The sequence below is a fragment of the Phyllobates terribilis genome, unplaced genomic scaffold (assembly GCF_046119375.1).
Source record: "Phyllobates terribilis strain yellow unplaced genomic scaffold, ASM4611937v1 Scaffold_5__5_contigs__length_657084704, whole genome shotgun sequence".
NCBI lineage: Eukaryota > Metazoa > Chordata > Amphibia > Anura > Dendrobatidae > Phyllobates > Phyllobates terribilis.
The window spans coordinates 6,330,452-6,353,574 of NW_027362765.1; the positions used below are offsets into that span (position 1 = coordinate 6,330,452).

Sequence of the window (23,123 nt, forward strand, 5' to 3'; positions counted from 1 at the left end):
ACGGTGCCATCTATACACAGCAGGAGGCCGCACGTAGCCATCTATACACAGCAGGAGGCCGCACATAGCCATATATACACAGCAGGAGGCCGCATGTAGACATCTATACACAGCAGGAGGCCGCACGTAGCCATCTATACACAGCGGGAGGCCGCACGGCGCCCCCCCAGAGACAGCGGGAGGCCGCACGCAGTCACGCACACACACAAACCTAAACAGACATATACACGCATAAACACATTTGAAACACAAAAATACATATAAACAGACATCACACAATATCTGCCTACACACTCACTCACACACACACACACACACACACACACACACACACTCCCGGCTCGGCTCCAGTCCTCCAGCTCCTCTCCGGTGGTAAGTAGCAGTGCAGGGCGTGCACTGCGTGACGTCACAGCTAGGAGACACGGCGGCGCACAGGGCAATGTCTCCTAGTTGTGACGCGGCCGGGCCAGTACAGGGCCCCCACTCCATCGGGGTGTCTCTCCTGCACCCCCCGCTCTGCTGTTTGATTGCCGCCGCCGGCACTGTGTTCAGGCATGGCCACACACTGTGCGGCTGTGTCTTGTAGTAATGACATGGCAGGGAAGACACAAGCACAATTAAAGGTGCAGTGTCGCCCCTGCCATCATTATCATTACTACAAGACACAGCCGTACAGTGCGCGGCCATGCCTGAACACAGTGCCGGCAGGCGGTGGCGGCAAACAAACAGCGGCGCGGGGTGTACAGAAGGGGAGCGACTGCTATGGGGCCCCCCGGCTCACGGGCCCCATAGCAGTCGCGTGGTCTGCCGCCATTGGCGGTACACCACTGCCCAGGGGGAGGTGGATCCTCCAGGTTGTAAGTTCTATAGAAAAGGGCTTTCACAATTTCACAAAGTAATTTGAACATTTTCGGACAGAGGAGAATGTTGTGGTCAAGCGGCAAAATGGTGATCCACGATTGTGATACGGCCAGACTACACCACTGATAAAACAGCCACAGCCAGTGACTGAGAAGAATCTGTGACTTCTCTGCATTTAGTGGTTACTACTCACCTGGGTAGTCATATGTAGGAATCTCCTCTTTACACCGCTCATCACCCCTCACATATGTCTCTGTAGTATTAATATGGGTCTGATCTTCACTCTGGAACAAATATTATAAAAGTCAGATGGAGAAGTCACATCTATGATCAGCTCTAATCCCGTCATCTCCACCGTTCTCATTACACAAATATAAATACTGGTGGATAAAGCAAGACTGAACACAAGACCTTCACAGCCATCTACACATCATAGGGGAGATCTCATGACACCTTCTCTCCATCTACCTGATGATCCTGAGGAACATTGGGGTCTTCTTGTTTACAGTCCTGTGGAAGAAGAGGACGGGGACATCTCTCTGGTGTTGTCCTCTTACTGGATCGATCTGGAGGAAACACATACTGGGACTGAATTAATTATTTTCATACAGATAATTGTAGGCCGTGTGTATTTAGTCCTGTCTATTACCTGGTGATGTGAGGGGCTGGGGAATCTCCATCATGACGTCCCTGTACAGAACTTTGTGTCCTTCTAAATACTCCCACTCCTCCATGGAGAAATAGACGGCGACATCCTGACACCTTATAGGAACCTGACACATACAATGATACAGTCATCCCCCCGATCCCTTCATAGTGTTACTGTATAATGTCCCCGCATTCCCAGCAGTGGCACCTCTCCAGTCAGCAGCTCAATCATCTTGTAGGTGAGTTCTAGGATCTTCTGGTCATTGATGTCCTCATGCATCAGGGGTTGAGGAGGAGGCCCCGTGATTGGGCTCAGGGGTCTTCCCCATCCCTCAGACACAAGGGCCTGACAGCGCTCACTAGAGGTCTTCTTCACTACTGTGTAATCCTGGTTATGGAGACACATTAATAAATCTCACTACAGACATTTCCAGAGTCCTCACCTCTCCAGTTCTGTCCATCTGTTATTCCCGTAGATAAGAATTATGTAATGTGACGCCATTAGAATCTCTCACCTCTCCAGTAAGCCGGAAGAGGATCTCTAGGGTGAGGTGTAATATCCTCTCCGCCATCTTGTCTCTATCCATATCCATCTTTGATGGATAAATCAGGAAAATATTCTTATATAGAAGATCTCCACTGAGAGGATCCGGTGTTGTAGGTACCTGAATGACGAGAAGATGAGCTGATGGAACATCATAAAAATCCTGTTGGTATAATACAACTATTGGAGATAATGAGGGGAAACATATAAGGAGATTTATTATTTTACAGTATTTCATTTTTTCTTTACATCTAGTAATAATACCTTTATATTTTAGGCCACAGACAACAAGCAATTTCTTCCTCGGAGTCGGCAGCTGAATACGTTTCTCATAGACTTATCTTCCATAAAGCTAATTCTCGTCTCATTTTCCGATACTGGAATTGGCATTAGCAATACTGCAGAAGATATTCATTACACGTGACATGAGAAATAACTACATGAGGAAACAACTTCTACTACGGCTCTAAAAACATATTTAGCCACAAACCGTCACTGAACATGACGCACCCCCTGGGCCGTGGGGTACTCGGTGCCGGACCGGTAGATGTTGGGGGTTGTAGTCACAGTGGCGGTGACCCGGTCCGTGACCCAGGGTGGTCAATCCAAGGAGAATTTATATATAGGTTTTATAAAGAGTCCGACTACGCCACCTGTGGAATGCGGCTAAAGGGGGGCCGCTGCTGCGGAACAGTCCTCTGAAGCTGGTGGTTTTGCAGCAAGGATAGTGTGACTCCCCACAGGAAGAGTTAGCTTCAGGGCAGAGTGTGGATGCTGGTGGTTGTGCAGGGTGTTGTAGTGCAATAATAACCACAGAGTCAGTATAGTGCAGTCCCAGGGTCTTTACTCACGGTTGTTGCAGTTCAAGTTACAGGCGCCAATGTACTGGACCTCGTCGTCCTGTGCTTACTCAGAGTGGGGCTCGGTCCACCCTCAGATATTTCCAGAGCATTTATCAGGACCCCTTTCTGTGTGCCTTCCTCAGTCGTCTTCCTGCGCTGGCTCTCACCCTCCTGCCCTACGTCTCACAGTCAGTGTCCCAAGCCGGTAGCCTCGGGTCTTGGCGGGCTACCTTTTCTGGTTTGTTAACTGTGGTTGTGGGCAACTGTACCTTAAAAGTACAGACGCCTCCGGTTTCTAGTTGAGCCTTGTAGTTCTCCACTAGTTAAGGGGCCGGTCCCCTCTGCGGCTTGATCCTTCCACGTTCCTGCAGATTCGGGCGTACGGTGGCCTCCAGCACTTCCCGTACCCCTAGGATCCCTTCTCTCCTTCTGGAGCCTCCCTTGCCCCTCTCTCTTCCTTTCCACTCAGGCTTGGACCTTCCCGACTAGGCCCAGCCCTGGAGCAGAGCTCCTGCAGAGCCTCTGCTCTGTCACTTCTCCACTTGACACTACTGCTCCCTTCTAGATGGTTCCATCCCCTTTTATGTTGCTCCCAGCAAGTGCTCCCCTTTTCTACTTCCTCCACCCCATCCACTACATGGTTCCCCCTTACTTGTGGTTTCCCCCACTCCAGCCAGGGACCAGGGACTGTGCTCTCCCATAGGAGCAATCTCTCCCTGCCCTCTGAAATGTGGTGTAGTGAATGCAGGTGTTAGGGTCCTGAGCCGTACTCCTTCCTTACCTGAGAGTGAGGTACCACACCTCTGGATGAGATGCAATACCTCTGTGGCGACTGAACCTTCAGGGGCACCACAAACACATCACCACCGGCTGTCTGTATGAATGTTTCCTGTCTGTTTGAGGTTTTTATAAAATTTGTTTTGATTGCACAAACACCGCGGACAGTAATTATTTGATACCAAAGTCTGCGTGTACAGTGTATTATGGGGTTTATTTCTGGCCTTAGGCTTTCCAATATTACAAGAAGAAAAAAAAAAAAAAGCAGATATTAAAATGTTTTAAAATAAAATTGTCACCAACAATTCTTGTAAAAAGAAAAAACATGCAAAAAGCAGAAGACACATTTTTTATTTTTTAACACGTTAAACATTTGTTTTTGGTTTTTATTTTTACATGAACGCTTTTGGGCACCAGAACATAGATGTACACCGCAGGGATGGCACAGATGCGGCTGCAACAAAATCCCTGGCAGCTTAACCACTTGCTCCTGCAAAAAGCAAACATGCCATCTAAGAAGGTGTGACAGAGTTCGGCCCAATGCCCCTTCTTTCCCAAATGCTCAATAGTGCTTAATAATGGTTTCTGGGCCTGCAATTATTAGGCCGGGCCAGAGGCAGCATCCAATAAGTTACCTTTTAACGCCACCCTTAAATATTAGACAAAAGTTGAATGAAAGCACTGATTTTGGGGGTTTTGGTCGACTATATAATGAATTTGGGGGCCTCCCTACAAATGCAGTCAGTCATACAGACCACAGGAAAGCTGGAATATTTGTATGTATGGGGGAGTCGGGAGAGATAGCCGTCTGCCAAATGACCGTTCAGCCAACACTTATCTCATGTGTATGGGGCAGTTAGTATTACACTGACAGGCAGTGATAATACACGGCACTACAGTAGTACAGTGCATCATCTGAGCAATCAAAGGTTTGTATGTTGTATGATCGCACTAATGGGAGTTGTTTAAAAAAAAGTTTATAAAAAAGGTTTAATAAAAGTTTTAAAGTGAAAATATCATAGTTTTAGCAAAAATAAATATTCGTCACTATAGGGAAAACATGCATATAATGGGAAAATGGAGAGGGAGGTCAGCTCACTGTTTATTCAATGCACCTTGTCTGAAGATCACCGCATGGAGCCGCCCTGGTCAGGGACATTTCAAGTAGAGAAAGGAGGAGAGATGGATTCTCCAGCATTGTCTATATTGTTAAAACCTCACATTTATTGTAAATTCATAAAAACTGTTGTGATGGCATACCACCAAGTGCCCACATAGGAAACCAATGCTTATTCCTGATTTACAACATGTGAGTCTTTGTGATACTTTTATATCATTCCCTTTCCTGGGTGTCCACTGATTTCTGAGTACTTCTCAGACAATTTGACCCTGTACTGTATGGAAGAAAATGATAATTGTCACAGTTCCACCCCTCACTGTGTCTGGGATGCAGTTACTGACAGCTCAGCTGTCCAATCTTGTACAGGGGCATGCTGGAGCTGTCGGTACTTTGATTGACAGCTCGGTGGTCCAATCTGGTACAGGGGCGTGCTGAAGCTGTCAGTGTGTTGATTGCCTGCTCGGTTGTCCAATCTGAGACTGGGTGGCACTGGCTATCTCCTGGTGTTTATCATTCCAGGTGACTGCCAGGCTACATAACTGAGCTGTTTCTCCCTGACCTCTGCCAGACGTACATTCAGCTAGTGTGAGGTTTGTTTCTCTGTGCCTAAGTGTTCTGTGTATTGATATTCTGTTGCCTGACCTTGGACCTTGTTCTGCCCATCCATCTGTTTAACCCCTCCTGCTCTGATCCGCTATCCTGGTATTCTGACCAACATAACGTTACCTGACTATGCCTTTGTCTCTTCCCTCTGTTTATGATGTACCCTCCTGTTTTTTTTACTCTGGACCCCTAGACTATTCTGTCTCACAACTTGGCTCAGCGTCACATTACGTCTGGCCAATACGTTTTTCTTTTTCATCTGTATGGAGACTGTTCACACGCTCTGTGACCATATGGCGAATTTGAAGCTGATGATTCAGAATCTGGCTAAGAAATGCCAGAGTCTGGAGTCATCACAATGTCAGTTGCAGGGTCAGATAACTAATCTAATGAAAATCTCGGATAACCCTCCACTGCCGGCAGTGACAGTGACGTTAGTACCCTCTGATGTATAGTTGGTCTCTCCCGAATCTGTATTAGACCTCCCTGATAAATTTTCTGGAGAAAAAGACCAGCTTAGGGTCTTCAGGGAGAGCTGTAGGATCGTCAGGAGAGGAGTTGCAGCAGGTGGGAATAATCATGTCCCTTCTGCAAGGGTGCCCTCAGACTTGGGCATTTTCCTTGTCCCCACAAGCCCCAGAACGGTTTTCTGTTGACGCCTTCTTTGACAGTTTAGGACTGGTATATGATGAACCCAACAGGATCCAGGTCGCTGAAGCTAAGATCATGAACCTGGCTCAAGGGGGTCGTGCAGCTGAGGACTACTGTACTGAGTTCCGGCCATGGTCCACTGCAGTTCTGTGGATTGATGCAGCTCTCAGGTGCCAGTTCCACAAAGGCCTTTCCAAAACCCTTAAGGATGCCCTGATCCTCCATGAAGTTCCTTGTTCCCTGGCAGAGGCCATTACCCAGGCCATACAAATGGACTGTAGAATCCATGAGAGATGTGAGGAACAACAAGCTGCCCATTATATTTCACCGGAGCAGGTCCATTTACCGGAGGTGGAGCCATTGGAGATTAAAGTTGCCAGTCTTCGTGTTGTAGACGTAGATAAGATCTCGGACTCTGCCTGTACTGTGGTCTCTCTGGACATTTGATCAAGAATTGCCCTACTTGCCCTCAAGCTAGCAAACCATCGGGAGAACGTCTGAGTGATGGCCAAGGAGGTCACCCAGACTCCCAGGAACCTTTTTCTTCTAAAGTACTGATAAATACAGTGTTATACTTTTAGAAACAGGTGTTATCAACATTGGTTTTCATTGACTGTGGGTCTGTTGCTAACTTTATTGATTTGGGACTGGTTCTGAAGTTAGGGTTAGGCACAGTTTGTTTAGAAAAACTCATGCAAATCTTCACCCTTGACAAGACACCATTATCTAGGAATTTAATCAAGAAGGTAACAGTGGATTTCATGCTTCAAGTGGAAGCACTCCACTTTGAATCCTTCTCATGTTTTGTGTTGGATAATTTACCTGTTGGGTTGGTACTAGGGTTTCCATGGTTGCAGATTCACAATCCTGTTATTGATTGGTGTCAGAGGGAGATTGTTAAATGAGGCCCTAATTGTTGCAAGAAATGTCTAAAAACTGAACAAATATACTCCGCTAGTCTGAAGGATCTGCCGAGGTACCTGAAGGACTTTGGAGATGTGTTCTTGGAGAAAGAGGCGAAGATACTACCTCCCCATCATCCTTATGATTGTGCTATTGATCTTATTCCTTGTGCCAAATTGCCTAAAGCTCTCCTTTACAATTTGTCTGGGCCTGAATGGGCAAGAATATGCTAACAAAAGTTTACAGAAGGGTCATATCCGTCCTTCCTCCTCTCCTGTAGCTGCCGTTTTTTTCTTCGTAAAAAAAGAAAGATGGGGGTCTCCATCCTTGCCTCGATTTCCGAGAACTCAACAAAATCATGGTTAAAAATACGTACCCACTTCCACTCATCCACAACCTATATAGTCAGCTTCTGGGAGCTATGGTGTTCTCTAAACTTGATCTTAGAGGGGCCTACAATTTGATACACATCCGGGAGGGTGATAAGTGGAAAACAGCATTTTTAACGTCTGAGCGTCTGTTTGAAAACCTTGTCATTAGTGTTGAGCGAATTTGTTCAGCATTTCGGAGCTGATTTTTTGGCGCGAAAAAGTCGGAACCCTGCACACAAACACAAATTTTAAATGCCAAACAAATTCGCTCAACACTACTTGTCATGCCATTTGGGTTATTAAATGCACATGTCCGTGTTGTGTTACAAAGATTAAGTGAGAACTCTTTGTGTGCTAAATTAGAGAAATGTGTTTGTTCTGTTCAGGAAATTTCATTCTTGGGGTTCATCTTGTCAGCAGAAGGGTTTAAGATGGACCCTTGGATGGTACAGGCCATAATTGACTGGGTTCAGCTTCGTGATCTCAAGCCTTTGGAGCATTTTGTGGGATTTGCCAACTATTATAGGAAATTTATCAAGAGGTTTTCTCAGATTGTATAACCTCTTACTGACCTTACACGTAAGGGGGCAAATCTCAAGGTGTGGTCACAGAGTGCTATCAGGGCTTTTGAAAAATGAAAAGAGTGTTTCATGCCACTTCCCATTCTGATCTAACCGGATCTCAAAGAGCCATCCATTGTAGAGGTGGATGCTTCGGAGGTCGGAGTGGGGGCGGTTTTGTCGCAGGGGTCCAAAACTCTGACTAACTTGCGTCCATGGGCTTTTTTGTCTAAATAATTTTCGGCAGAAAGAAGTTATGATGTTGGGAATCGTGAGTTACTTTCTGTAAAATTAGCCTTTGAGGAATGGAGGCATTTTTTGGAGGAGCGGTTCATCCAGTTACTGTGGTCACTGATCAGAAGAATCTAGCTTACATTGAATCAGCTAAAAGATAAACTCCCACAGAGGCATTACATTCAGACCAGGGTCTAAGAAAGCTGACGCATTATCTTGTAGTCTCGATTCAGTTTCTCCTCCAGAACCTCCATCCTCCATTATTCCTCAGGGTATTGTGGTTTCTATGGTAACCTCAGAATTGGAAAAGGAGATCCATAACGCCCAGTCATTGGCTTCTCCGGACACTCCAGGATCTAAATCATTTGTGCCTGTGTACCTAAGATTGTGTGTGTTACAAGAATTTCATGATTCCGTCTTAAATGGTCATCCTGGGGTTACTGCTACATGGAAAGTCATTACCAGACTTTTTTGGTGGCTGTCCATGCATAATGATATCAAAGATTTTGTACCTGCTTGTGATGCCTGCGCACGCGCTAAAGTCAGTCACATCCGGCCGTCCGGGGAATTGGCTCCACTGCCAATTCTAGAAAGGCCATGGACTCATTTGTCCATGGACTTCATCATGGATTTGCCTCTGTCTGGTGGGAAAATTGCTATCTGGGTGGTAGTTGACCGATTCAGCAAACAAGCTCATTTTGTTCCTTTGTCACTCCCTCCAATACCTCAGCCACTGGAGGGGATACGGACCAGAGGAGAGATCCTAGGTCCCTGCTTGAGATGTGAAGGCCGATCAGTTAGTCAGGGCCTTCCATCTAAAGTTTCCTGGGAAGCCTTGGGGTCCGGCGGGCTCCCTTAGAAGAGGGGGTACAGTCAAGGTTCCACCCCTCACTGTGTCTGGGATACAGTTACTGACAACTCAGCCATCCAATCTTGTACAGGGGCATGCTGGAGCTGTCGTTACTTTGACAACTCGGTGGTCCAATCTGGTATAGGGGTGTGCTGAAGCTGTCAGTGTGATGATTGCCTGCTCGGCTGTCCAATCTGAGACTGGGTGGCACTGGCTATCTCCAGGTGTTCATCATTCCAGGTGACTGCCAGGCTACATAACTAGCTGTTTCTCCCTGACCTCTGCCAGACGTACATTCAGCTAGTGTGAGGTTTGTTTCTCTGTGCCTAAGTGTTCTGTGTATTGATATTCTGTTGCCTGACCTTGGACCTTGTTCTGACCATCCGTCTGTTTAACCCCTTCTGCTCTGATCCGCTATCCTCCTGGTATTCTGACCAACATAACGTCACCTGACTAAGCCTTTGCCTCTTCCTTCTGTTTATGACGTACCCTCCTGGCTTTTAACTCCGGACTCCTCGGCTATTCTGTCTCATAGCTTGGCTGTGAAAAGTGACTCAGCATCACAATAATACACAAATACAACTCATGCATGAGATATTCAATAAAATCACTGAAAATCAAAAACAAATACAATTAATTGCACTGTAATATTAAATCCTGTCTGATGTTCATTCCCTGTGGGGCTCTAGTTTGTAATTTAAAAATCCAATGTGACTCTCTATTTAACATTTTTCTTTTCATATCTCTGCCTTTTAATGGTTTATAAGCCTTTTCTATTCCTAAAATCTGAAGGATACGATATCCCCTTTATACATAGTAACATAGTAACGTAGGTTGAATAAAGACCTAGGTCCATCAAGTTCAACCTTTCTCCCCCAATTGTACTCCCTACGCTAACACTAAACTAACTTACTGGAACCAGGCCTCACAAATGTATTACCATTTTTATTATTATTGCACTATTACAGTTACAAATGAGCCAGTTTATAATTTTTTAATTAGTTTTACTTTTTGTATTACTCATATGGTATTACTAAAATCCCTGTACTTAAATCTGTTGATCCAGAAGAAGGCAAAAACCCCAGGACACATTCAGACAATTTGCATCCTTCTTGACCCCGAGAAAAAGCGATCAGTACAAGAACCCTGGATCAAATGTACTACTATAGGTGTAACATTTTGTATAATTTAACTGTAACCCACAATGTTACCTGTGTCAAGGAAATCATTCAGCCCTTTTTTGAAAGCTGATATAGTGTCTGCCATTACTACCTACTGTAGTAGGGAATTCCACAGCCCAACTGCTCTTACTGCAAAGAATCATTTCCTGTTTAGGTGCCGGAATCACCTTTCTTTCACCCGTAATGATTGCCCCCTGGTCCTTAGTATAGTCTTTGGAAGGAATAAGTCATGTGCTAGACCTTTGTATTGACCACACATATATCTATACATGTAGATGAGATCCCCTCTGAGGCGTCGTTTTTCTAAGCTAAACAAGCTCAACTTTTTCAACCTCTTATCATATGAGAGGTCTACCATTCTATATAATAATCTAGTTGCCCGCCTTTGAACTGACTCTAACTTCTGAATATCCTTTTTAAAATGTGGAGCCCAAAACTGGATCCCATATTCCAGATGTGGCCTCACCAGTGATTTATAAAGGGGTAACAATACGTTGGGATTGCAGGATTTTATTTCTCTTTTTATACACCCTAAAATCTTGTTTGATTTTGCTGCTTGACATTGAGCACTGCTTCTCAGCTTATTTGTAACCAGAATACCCAAATCCTTCTCCTGTTCTGTAGTCCTGAGTATACTCCCACTTAATGTATATGCAGCAATAGGATTACTCCATCTTATGTGCATTACTCTACATTTATCTACATTAAACTTAATCTGCCAAGTGTTTGCCCATTCAGTCATCTTATCCAGATCGTTCTGCAATATCGTAATGTCAAGATCAGATTTTAATATCCTACATAGTTTGGTATCGTCAGCAAAAACTGGCACTTTACTTACAATCCCATTCCCAAGGTCATTAATAAAGAGGTTAAAAAGAATTGGTCCTAGCACAGATCCCTGTAGCACCCCACTGCTGACTATGTCCTATTTAGAGAATGTACCATTTATGACGACTCTTTGTTTCCTATCATTTAGCCAATTCCTTACCCATCTACATATAGTTCCCCCAAGTCATTGCTTCTGTAGCTTCAGTATAAGGCTGCTATGTGGTACAGTATCAAATGCCTTTGCAAAGTCCAGGTAAATCACATCAGCCACATTACCAACATCTAGATTTGCACTTATCCCCTCATAGAACCCCAACATGTTGGTTAGACACGACCTATTTTTCATGAATCCGTGCTGATTATCATTTATTATATTATTCTCTGCAATATATCTCTGCAGGTCATCTCTTATGATGCCCTCAAAAACTATGCACACTACTGATGTCAGACTTACTGGACGGTAGTTACCTGGATCCACCTTCTTACCTTTCTTAAATATCGGTACATTTGCTATCCTCCAATCCTGTGGCACTACCCCTGTTACAAGAGTGTCTAAGAATAAGAGATGCAGCGGTTTGTCAATTACTGAGCTCAATTCCCTCAGTATCCGTGGATGAATACCATCTGGTCCAGGGGATTTGACAATGTTTAATTTGCTCAGACGCAGGCGTACTTCTTTTTGTGTTAAACTAGTTATATTAGGAGGTGAACTTTGATTTTTGCCCTCTTGAAAGAACCCTGAAACAGACTGTTTGTTGGTGAACACGTATGAAAAGTGTCTGCTTAATATCTCAGCCTTTTCTTTGTCCTCTATAATTATCTTGTTATTATTGTCTTTTAAGGGGCCAATACCATCTGATTTACTCTTTTTGGCATTGATGTATCCATAAAATTTTGGGGAATTTAATGTCTCTGTCAATTTGTTTCTCTGTAGATAATTTTTCTAGGTTGATTTCTTTTTACATTTCTTATTTAGGTCTTTATACTACTGAAATGCTATTTCTGTATTCTCGGCCTTCAAGATTTTGAATGCCCTTTGTTTTTGTCTTATTAAACTTTGTACTGTCTTATTTATCCATAATGGTTTCTTTTTATTCCTGGTTCCTTTTTATTCCAGGGTATAAATTTTCTACAGGAATCTAGTAGTATTTCCTTAAACATGACCCATTTACATTTGGTATTCCCAGTTACCATGATATGGTCCCAGTCTACACAATTAAGTTCTTCCCTTAATTTGTTGAAATCAGCTTTCCTAAAGTTCCAGGTTTTAGCATTTTCATTTTGAAATGTTCTATTAAATATTATATTGAAACTTATCATATTATGGTCGCTGTTTCCCAAATGCTCCCAGACCTCTAGATCTGAAATTGTATCTGATCTATTTGACAGCACCAGATCCAGCAGATTACCTCCCCTGGTTGGTTCATCTACCAACTGAGAGAGGTAATTGTTCTGAACTGTGGATAAGAATTTGCAGCTTTTAGCACAAAAGATTCTATATCCCAATGAAAATCTGGATAGTTAAAATCCCCCATAATAAGGACCCTATTATTATTTGCTGCATTTTTAATTTGTTCCAACATTTCGTCCTCTAGAAGTTCAGCTATATTAGGAGGCTTGTAACAAACTCCTCTTAGCAGCTTTCCATTATTGCCATCCCCATGTACATTTACCCAAATTGACTCTACATTGTCGCAGCTCCCACCAATGTTGTCATTGAGCACAGATTTTAAGTTGGATCTTACGAAAATACACAGACCTCCACCTTTTTTCTCTTTCTTGTCCTTTCTAAATGTAGTGTATCCCTCTATATTTGTCACCCAGTCATGGCTTTCATCCAGCCAGGTTTCTGTAATACCCACCACATCGTATTCTCTGACCGACATAAGAGTCTCCAGTTCAGCCATTTTGTTTGCAAGACTTCTTGCATTTGCTAGTAGACATTTAATACAATTAGCAAATTTCCTACTCCTACTCAACTCCTTACTTTCCTTGCTTATCCCAGCTCCCCCTAGATCCTCCATAGCCCCTACTCTCCCACTCTGTCTAGTCTATCTAACCCCTTATAAGCATGACTACCCTCCCCCCAGACCTTAGTTTAAAAGCTCCCCCATCCGTCTGACCATTTTTTCCCCCAGCAAAGCTGCACCTTCCCCTATTGAGATGCAACCCATCCCTACCGTAGAGCCTGTAGCCAACCGCGAAATCGGCACAGTTCTCCATGATCCCAAACCCTTCCTTCCTGCACTAATTTCTAAGCCACTGATTTATCTCTCTAAGCTCCCGACGTGTTTCTATTGACGCAGGTGGCACCGGCAGTATTTGTGTAAACACCACCTTTGAGGTCCTGGTCTTCAGCTTCCCTGTACTCATTTTTAAGGACCTTCCACCTCCCTCTAACTTTGTCATTAGTACCAATGTGTACCATGAACAGTGGGTTTTCCCCAGCTCCACCCAGCAATCTGTCTATCCGATCCGCAATAGGTTGAACCCGAGCACCCGCGTTATGTTTTTGTGAAAAAAGTGTCTTGAAACCACAGACACGTTTAATGTTGTGGGATTGATGGCGTCGGATAATTGTCTGCTAATATAGTTTTTTGCGGACCTGACGTGTATCCCACATATTGTAGTTAACTCTCTATACACTATTAAATAGATGACCCCTATAGTGTTACAATTTATGAAATTGTGTATTGCAAATTGTTGTCCCGTTAGGTTTTCTTCAAATGTGTCGGTTTTATAAACATAGTTGCATGTTTTACAGGGTGTATGTCCACATTTAAAAAAAAAAACTTATAGGATAACCAAGTCACATTGCGTTTGATATTTGTTTCTTGAAAATAACTAGGTGAAAGTTTTCCGCCCAGTGTAGAAGCCTTTATGGATACAAAACTCAAACAAAATATGCAAAAGAATTTACAAAGTCTGGAGGATGGATCTCAGACATCAAAAAAACTAAGTTTGAAATAGATATCAAAGACTACGAGTCAAATTCAATTTACACATGGAAATGAAACAAACCAAGAGCTACTGTTTTGAAATACAGGTCACACAATAAATTCAAAGGAAATAGAGGAGAGCGGAGGTCAGCTTCACATATCCTAATGTGTCCATGGGTTCCTCTAATTATAATTCTCTGAGGACTAATCTGATGTATCAGTGGGATCAACTAAAGACAGAACAAAAATAAATTCTCAAGTATTCCCCACAATTCAGCACAAAACAACGGGCGGGCAGAAAGCACAAAAGTGCCCGGATATGTGCGTTCCATGCCGGAGTGCATCACAGTCTCGGAAGCATGCGTTCCACACCAGAGAGCATAATGGTTTTGGATTGCATTCCACCAACATAGGATTTTTCTATCTCTGAGATCAGCGTCATGGGAAACTAAAAACAAGTATTGCACATTCTCCCATCATGCAATAAGCATGTAGATCCACTTTATCACTACAAAAAATATGGGATGATGGCCCTCAGTATATTCCTAAATGGTCAAATTTCCCCTCTATTGCACAATTAGAGATACACAAGGATCACCACACTTGTTAATTATGAAATAGTATAAGTGGAATATAATTGATAAGTAATAATTCAGATATAGAAGCTCAGATATCTCGATGAAGTACAACAATATGTAAACCCCATTCACAGGGAACCAATAGCAATGGGTAGAGTATACAATCCAAAAATATAATCCAGAATGGGTCTGTATTCACACTAAACAGGCATAGGAAATTTTCTCATTGAGTCCCTTAGACTGGATTCACTGGCCCCTAACAATCCACTCACTTTCTTTTTTTGAGGATACATCTATTGTGATCTTCTCCTCTCACATTGGGTTTAACAACCACAATGATACAAAAGGAGATGTCTCCGGTTTCACCGCAATGTACACTGTTCATGTCTCTCGCTAATGGGGTTTCCCAACCATGGCATATATCACCCAAATGCCCCCCACCCTCCTCCTAGACTCCCTCTTGATCTTGCCTACATAATCTAGGGGGCAGGTGCATGTGACCATATATACTAGTCCTGAGGTTTTACAGTTGGAATAATCCCACTGGAAAAAAGATTTCAACCATGGAGGAGCTCAAGAAACATTTACATGGTCTCATCCAATTACATGTACAATGTCGTTCAAATCTAAAGAAACCGCAGATTCCTCTATCTAGCCAAGTCCCCTTGGGTGCAGGTTTTTTATAGAAATTATGCACTAAATGGTCCCTAATGGACCAACCCTTTCTGAAAGTTATTGTAGGAATAGATCCCACAGCACCCTCAGGTCCGGGATAGTCACAAGTATATCCCAGTGTTTTCTGAGGATATGAAAGATACAGTCACTCTGTCATAAGTTTTTCTTACTCGTGTAGTCCAATATTTTTCTTGGTCTCATGGATTGGTATGGAGGAGCGTTTGGCTCTCCCATTTTTCTGCAAACGACGTGAAATCCAAAATGTTCCATGAGTACCCTTTTTCCCTGAATCTGCCTGTATATTAAAATCTGTGACATTAGAGCAGTACCCTCTCAACCATAAAAATTGGCCCCTGGGTATTCCTCTTTTGATGGAGATGGGTTAGTGGTTATCCCACTTCAATAGTTTATTAGTGCTTGAAGGTTTATGGTAGATGTGTGTTCTTAGGGTCCCATCCCAATCTTTCTTGATTAGTACATCCAAGAACGGCAACTGGTAATAATTAAACTCTGATATAAATCTCAGGCCCACTCTATGGATATTGAGTTCCCTGACAAATTCAAAACATTGTTCACTCGTCCCTGACCAGATGATAAAAATGTAGTCAATATATTTGTATCATACCCCAATATATGGATGTCATCACTTATTATCATTCCTGAATATTGTGGATTCCTCCCACTAGCCCAGGAATAGGTTAGCAGTACCCCTGAGCTTGTGGAAGTACTTCCTGTCAAAAAGCAATATGTAATGAGTAAGAGTGAATTTTAGAAGATTCTCCATGAAGTCATTATGTCTGCTACACTCCATTGATCTCGATTTCAATAAATGTCTTACTCCTCTGATACCATCCTCATGCGGTATATTACTGTACAAAGCCTCGATATCTAGTAAGGCCTGCTCCACTACATGGATGTATATGTGGCGCCCCTGCGAGTTCAGTTGCCACAGAGGTACTGCATCTCACCCAGAGGTGTGGTATCTCACTCTCAGGTAAGGATAGAGTGCTGCCCAGGACCCAAACACTTGCATCCAACACTACACTACTCCAGACCAGCAGGAGGGGCAAGATGCATCGCGCATCCTGCTGAGCCCTGTCCCTGGCTGGAGTGGGGGGGGACCAAAGTAGGGGGAACCATGTAGTGGGTGTGGGTGGAAGAAGAAGTTCAGATGAGCACTTGTTAGGACAGTATATAGAGTGAAGCCATCTTGAAAGGACAGGTCAGTCAGTCAGAGCAGTCTGAGAGGAAGAGTTGGGAGCAGGAGCTCTGCAGGTGCTCGGCTCAGGAGGAGGGCCTAGAGAGAGGCCCAGGACAGACTGAGTAGGAGAGGAGCCGGAGGAAGGCTCCAGGAACGAGGAAGGGATCCCAGGGGTACGGGCAGTGCTGGAGGCCACCCGTATGCCCGAATCTGCCAGGAGGTGGAGGGATTGAGCCGCAGAGGGGACCAGCCCCTAACTAGTGACAATTACAAAGTTCAACTAGAAACTGAAGGCTTCTGTACTTTCAGGGTGCAGTTGCCACATCCGCACTCAAGTCGCCAAAAAGGTAACCACATAGGATCCAGGGAACTCCAGGTTGCCCAGAAAGATCCGAGGATACCGGCTTGGGACATTGTTTGGCGAGGCTCAGGGCAAGGAGGGTGAGCGCCAGTGTGGCTCCCCTGAGGGTTCAGTCGCCACAGGTGTACTGCACCTCATGGAAAGAGGTGTGGTACTTCCTCTCCGAGGTAAGGATGGAGCACCACACCGGACCCCACCACACATCCAACACTACACACTCCCATTCTGAAGGGGGTTTAGAGCACAATGTGCTGCCCCGGTCGTGAATGGAGGAGTATGGGGGGAACCAAAAGTAGGGGGAATCTTAGTGAGGATGGAGGAAGCACTTTATGGTTACACCAATGGATCCATATAAATATGGAGTCCATCTTTAATATAGGGTCTTTGGTCGCAGTTCCCTGGAGGAGCCAGACAGTACAAGCTGCAGATGCCTCAGGAGGCTGCGATGCCCGGTCTCAGGCCTTGAGATTGGGGACTTGGGCAGAATTGAGTTACAGCAAGCTCTGTCCAAGAGGGCCTAGGAGGGGAGCAGAGGAGAAGAGCTCCGCAGGCAAAAGGATCTCAACGGGTGCTGACGAAGCGGAGTCGCCACCGGCTACCCTTGTTCTGACTGGGTCAGAGAGACTCCTGCCGTAAAAGGGGGTACCGGTCCCCGATTATCTGACTTTGTACTCCATGTCTCTGTCAGAAAAGTCCGGAGGCTGAAGTGGATCCCAGGGGGAATACGGACGGAGCGGAGTCACCACCTGTATTCCTTTAATCTGCGTCTATCCAGAGGGACCCCAGCCTTGAGCCATGTTTACACTCCAGTCACCAATAAAGGACTTAGGCGGTCCGAGTGCTAGAAGTCACCTTCAACGGACATTGCAGTACCTGTACGGGACTTTAATGGGGCACGAGGCGGTTCTAGTACGGTAGGAGAGAGGAACATTCCGGTGCAGGGTTCTTGTCTGGTGCAGCCGAGCTACCCGGAGTGTGCTGAACCCCATCCTGGTGGCCGCAGTATGCCGTGAGGAACAAAGAGAAGCTTTGTGGCTGAAAACAAGTCTACCGTGAGTAAAAACCTGGATGACTTCATACACCGCCTCTTCTCTCTCATTTCTGCGCGGCACCGTGACCACCATTCCTCTGCACTGCACTTCTTCTACCCTGCCCTGAGGCCTAGCTCCACCTGCGGGGAGCTATAACATCCTGGCTGCCAAAACACCGGCCTTAGAGGACTGCTGCAGCGCTGGTGGTCCTCACCAGAAACCACAGGTGGCGTAGTCGACAAATAATCACTCTTCCACTAAAGCCCATATTTTTAATGTGTGCGCCCTGGGCACGGACCGGGCCAAGGCCGCGACTGCATCCACCCCTACAAACACCGGCCTGCCGTCCGAGTACACCTTTTCCCAGGGAGGGCTGACGCTACCGAGTAGTGGGTCACACACCAGCGCAGGAAGACGGCTGAGAAGGACATATAGAACGGGGTCCTGTCAGGCACTCTTGAAATACCTGAGGGATTGCTGAACCCCTGTCCGGTGAACGCAGCACGACGTGGGTGGTTGTAATCTGGAAAGTGTAACCTGAGGAACTTAACAACTGTGAGTAAACCCTGAAGACTGCACCCGCTGTCTCTGAGAAATAATTGCTGCGCCATCACCCCCTGCACTACACCACACCACAATTGCAACATCTATAACATCTCAGCACAGCCCTGGAGCTAAGGTCTACCTGTGGAGAGCTAAACCAACTCTGCTGCATTAACAACAGCTCCAGAGGACCTGCTCCGCAGCGGCGGCTCCCTTTAGCCGCATATCACAGGTGGCGTCATGAACATTTATATAAAAACTATAAATCCCCTGTAAATTATCACCTTTTTATTGACCGCCCTGGGTCACGGACCGGGTCACCGCCACTGTGACATCTCCCCTAGCAACGACCGGCCGGGCACCGAGTACCCCACGACCCAGGGGGCGCGTCATATACATGCTTGAGGGTATACATATAGGGGAGCAGGCAAAGGTAAAACCGATTCCAGAGGGATTATTCCAACTGTAAAACCTCAGGACCTATTCTAACTGTATGACCTCAGGCAGTACTGTGGATACATTACACTGTGTGGGGGCATCGTACATCCTGCATAAGGGGCATTACACTGTGTGGGGGCATCCTACATCCTGCATAAGGGGCATATTGGGGGAATTACACTTTGTGGGGGCATCATACATCCTGCATAAGGAGCATAATGGGGGCATCATACATCCTGCATAAGGGGCATAATGGGGGCATTACACTGTGGGGGGCATCATACATCCTGCATAAGGGGCATAATGGGGGCATTACACTGTGTGGGGGCATCATACAGCCTGCATAAGGGGCATAAGGGGGGCATTACACTGTGGGGGGCATCATGCAGTATTAAGGGGCATTACACTGTGTGGGGGGCATCATACATCCTGCATAAGGGGAAATAATGGGGGCATTACATTGTGGGGGCAGTAAAGGGGTCCTGTACTATGAGAACAATACGTTTCCTCCCTTCCTGTCTCCATAGTTGGGTCGTATGTATCTATTACAGGAAACAGAACAAAAACCTTATGATTCTTATAAAGGGGCAACACAAGACCCCAAAAGAGTCTCGGTGCTGAAGGGGTTAATGCCCCCTGCGCCCAGTAATGGGGTCTCCACATACCTCCACCTGCAGAGCCGCCACCACATATATGGCTGCTCTGTGCGCACAGGACCTGTGATGAGGTCACAGGAGGGGAGGAGTCAGGGGTCACATGATCAGGGGCCTCAGTGGATGCAGGACTCTGCTGTGCTGGTTGTCATGGTGCTGGATGAGCTGAAGTTTATGTGTGGGGTCAGGAGGGGTTTACAGTGTGGATGTAGCAGAGCCGCGTGTGTACGAGGTGTACGGAGCGGAGCCGCATGTGTACGAGGTGTACGGAGCAGAGCCGCGTGTGTACGAGGTGTACGGAGCAGAGCCGTGTGTGTACGAGGTGTACGGAGCAGAGCCGCGTGTGTACGAGGTGTACGGAGCGGAGCCGCGCGTGTACGAGGTGTACGGAGCGGAGCCGCGTGTGTACGAGGTGTACGGAGCGGAGCCGCGCGTGTACGAGGTGTACGGAGCGGAGCCGCGTGTGTACAAAGTGTACGGAGCGGAGCCGCGTGTGTGCGAGGCGTACGGAGCGGAGCCGCGTGTGTACGAGGCGTACGGAGCGGAGCCGCGCGTGTACGAGGTGTACGGAGCAGAGCCGCGCGTGTACGAGGTGTACGGTGCAGAGCCGCGCGTGTACGAGGTGTACGGTGCAGAGCCGCGCGTGTACGAGGTGTACGGTGCAGAGCCGCGCGTGTACGAGGTGTACGGAGCAGAGCCGCGCGTGTACGAGGTGTACGGAGCAGAGCCGCACGTGTACGAGGTGTACGGAGCGGAGCCGCGCGTGTACGGAGCGGAGCCACGCATGTGTAGCACCCTGAGGATTCGGCTGCTACAGGAGTATTGCACCTCAACCCAGAGGTGTGATATTCCACTCCCGGGCAAGGATGGAGAGTGGAACTGAGCTCAGATAGACTGCATGCACTACATACATCCCATTTCAGAGGAGCAGGCCAACGGTACTCCCACTTAGAAATGTGCAGGTACGACCGAGCCTGTTCCTGGCTGGAGTGGGAGGGGGGTGGAACATCCCATGTAGTGTAGGGGCAGATAGGGGGAGCAGTCTGGGTAGTGTTAGGAGCTCATTGGGTGCTGGTCACCTGAGCTCACACATAGAGGGATATAAAAGGAGGGCACCAACTAAGATCAGGGTCAGTTGTAGAGAACAAGTCAGTTGGAGAGGAGCCTGTCTGATGCAGAGAACAAATCGGCAGAGAGAAGGAAACAGCAGCCCTGGAGAGAGAGAGAGTGGAGCAGAGAAAGACCCAGAGGGGGAAGACTGAAGGGACCCAAGAACCCAAATTAGAGCACCGGGTGAGGAGTCAGCAAAAGGGTACCGGAACCCAAGCTGGTGGGGGCAAAAACACTCCCCAGCCAGAGACCGGAGACCGTGGGCAGCGTTTGCCACGGTCACCCACCACATCCACCCCGAAGGCACACCACATGAAGGGTCAGGGAACCCAAGGCCAAGGGTGTCCCAACAGCAGGCCCGAGGGAGCTGGACCTGGGTGGATCAATAGTGGGGACGGCTGAAGAAAGGACAGAGGGAGAGCTCAGGGCCACGCTCCGGACTTGTTTGGGGGTTGGCTGGATCCAGGACCTGGTGGACGCAGTACGGCTCGGGTGGTCACTTGAAGCTGGAGTGACCGGGAACATCAGCAGTGAGTAAACTCCCTAAACTGCATAACCCGACTCTGTCTTCATTGCCGTCTGCACTGCACCACCACAACTCCCATCCTCTACACCTGTCCCCCTGAGGCTATACCCCTCCCGTTGGGGGTTATTCTACCAAGCTGCACCATACCATCAGCCTCAGTGGACCCTGCTGCAGCGGCGGCCACCGTGACCGCAACACAACGGGTGGCGTAGTCGACACAACGAACTTAATAACATCTGTAGGACTGCCACATAACTCTGAGTTTGACGCCCTGGGCACGGGCCGGGTCACAGCCGCTCGGAGACTACAACCCCCCATCTGATCCGGTGCCGGGTATTCCCCTCAAAAAGGAATATGTCCCATTGGGCGCGTCAACTTTGGCGTAGTCGGCAGGATTAAGTGCCCGCAACACCCGGGTACTGCGTGCCTGAAGAAAAGTGCAAGTTTACCTCAGAAAGAAGTCTCCCGCCGGTTCCGGAGGGTCCACGCCATCGGACTCCATCACCAGTCGATTCCCGCCGATTGTCCGCCATTTCCAGCTTGTTCCCGCCATCGGCCGAGTTTCCCGCCACTGGGCGACGCTTCCCGCCAAATCCGAAGATTTCCCGCCTTGGCAGAGCGGACGCCATTATGGGCGTGCCAAAGGAGGGCAAGAGGCCGCCTCCCATCGTGGGCCAGGACAGAAAATGGCGCCAAAAGTGGAAACCGCCCCCACCAACAGAGACTGTGATGCTGGAGGTGTCTGTCAGCGTGGAAGAACTGCCCCTGGAGCTGACAGTCACCGAGTTGCCCCGGGACCGCCCTCGAAGTGGGAGGAGACGAAAGAAAAGAACGAAGATGGGTGCCGCCTGGAGCAGTCTGGAGCGAGCGTACCCGGAGGCAAGAAGCCTGGAGAAGAGTAGCGGAGGAGCTCACCCGGAGATGGAGAGAAAGCAGAACAGCACCGGCCCGCTGGCCAGGAGTCTGCTAGAAACAGAAGAAGGAGGGCAGAGCAGCACCGGCCCGCTGGCCAGGAGCCTGCCGGAAGCAGAGCAGAGCAGCACCGACCCGATGGTCAGGAGCCTGCTAGAGTCCACAACCCCGCTAGGTCTAGCGGAGATCTTAGTGCAGCTCCCCCGAGACCGGGAGTGTGCACAAACAGCCCTGGAGGGCCTCGCAAGGAGGATGGCCCGGGTACAGCGTGAGATACTGGCGGAGTGGAGCCGGGAGATGGTCCAGCAAGCTGGAACCCGTCCACGGAGCACGCTCCCCTGGGAGAGGACACCAACTGCCTCTACGGATGACGCGGGAGGACCCAAGGCCGGAGACGGCGCTGAAAAGGGAGCCGAACGTATGAAGGCAGGTAAAGGGGACGCTTATACCCCATACCGAGAGACCGCCCACCTGCCCCGGTTCCCCGTCGCAGAGCCCGAAAGTCCCCCGTCCGTGCCCGTAACCGCCATGTCACCGCTAATGACTAGGCCCCGACCGGAAGCCGCCGCCGCGACCCCTGTGACGTCACACGCACCGACCCGGAGCGTGACCAAGCAGGAAGAGCCTCCGGCCTGGTCGCAAGGCCCAGTACTCCCGGGCCCCGCATCACCAACAGCGCCCCCTACCTCCGCGGAACCTCCGGCCTGGTCGCGAGGCCAGGTAGCACAGGGCGCCGCCGTATTAACGGTGCCCTTTACGTTCCAAGTGCCCCAGGCCTGGCCGCAAGGCCTGGGCGACCTGGGCGCCACCACCACTGCGCCCGCACCCGCAAAACCAAGGGTGCCGAGTTTGGGAAAGGACCTCTTCAGCCAGCTCACATGGCCGGACGGGCGGCCCTTTATCTGGCCCGAGGAGTTTTGTGAGCTGGAGCGGCAACAGAGACTAGGGCCCTTGTGTGAGCCCCTGATCCCGGCTCCGAAGCCCGTGACTCGGGTCTCGCCTCCTCTAGAAGAAGCCCAATTCGTGTGGGACCCCACGGGAGAAGATTTGATGGGGTTCACCGGAGAAACTCGGGCAGCCGCAGCTGAGCGTACTGAGTGTTGCCGTCAGCAGCTAGCAGAGTTTGCGAGAGAACGGGAGGAGAGGCGGGTCAGAGAACAACAGGCCCAAATCCGGAGCGCGG

At 47.8% G+C, this 23,123-nt stretch overlaps 2 protein-coding genes across 2 annotated transcripts in view; both read right to left on the reverse strand.

Annotated features, from left to right (window-relative positions):
* Window positions 1-23,123, reverse strand: part of LOC141271720 (uncharacterized) — a 152,239-nt gene that overhangs the window by 9,311 nt on the left and 119,805 nt on the right. The gene's annotated exons all lie outside the window — the stretch shown is intronic.
* LOC141271719 (oocyte zinc finger protein XlCOF29-like) lies at window positions 1,658-19,463 on the reverse strand. Its single transcript, XM_073681815.1, has 4 exons — window positions 19,405-19,463; window positions 2,318-2,451; window positions 2,025-2,174; window positions 1,658-1,897 (listed from the first exon to the last, which is right to left on the reverse strand). The coding sequence occupies exons 3-4, from the start codon at window positions 2,100-2,102 to the stop codon at window positions 1,673-1,675; spliced, it is 303 nt and encodes a 100-aa protein (XP_073537916.1). The 5' UTR covers window positions 2,103-2,174; window positions 2,318-2,451; window positions 19,405-19,463; the 3' UTR covers window positions 1,658-1,672.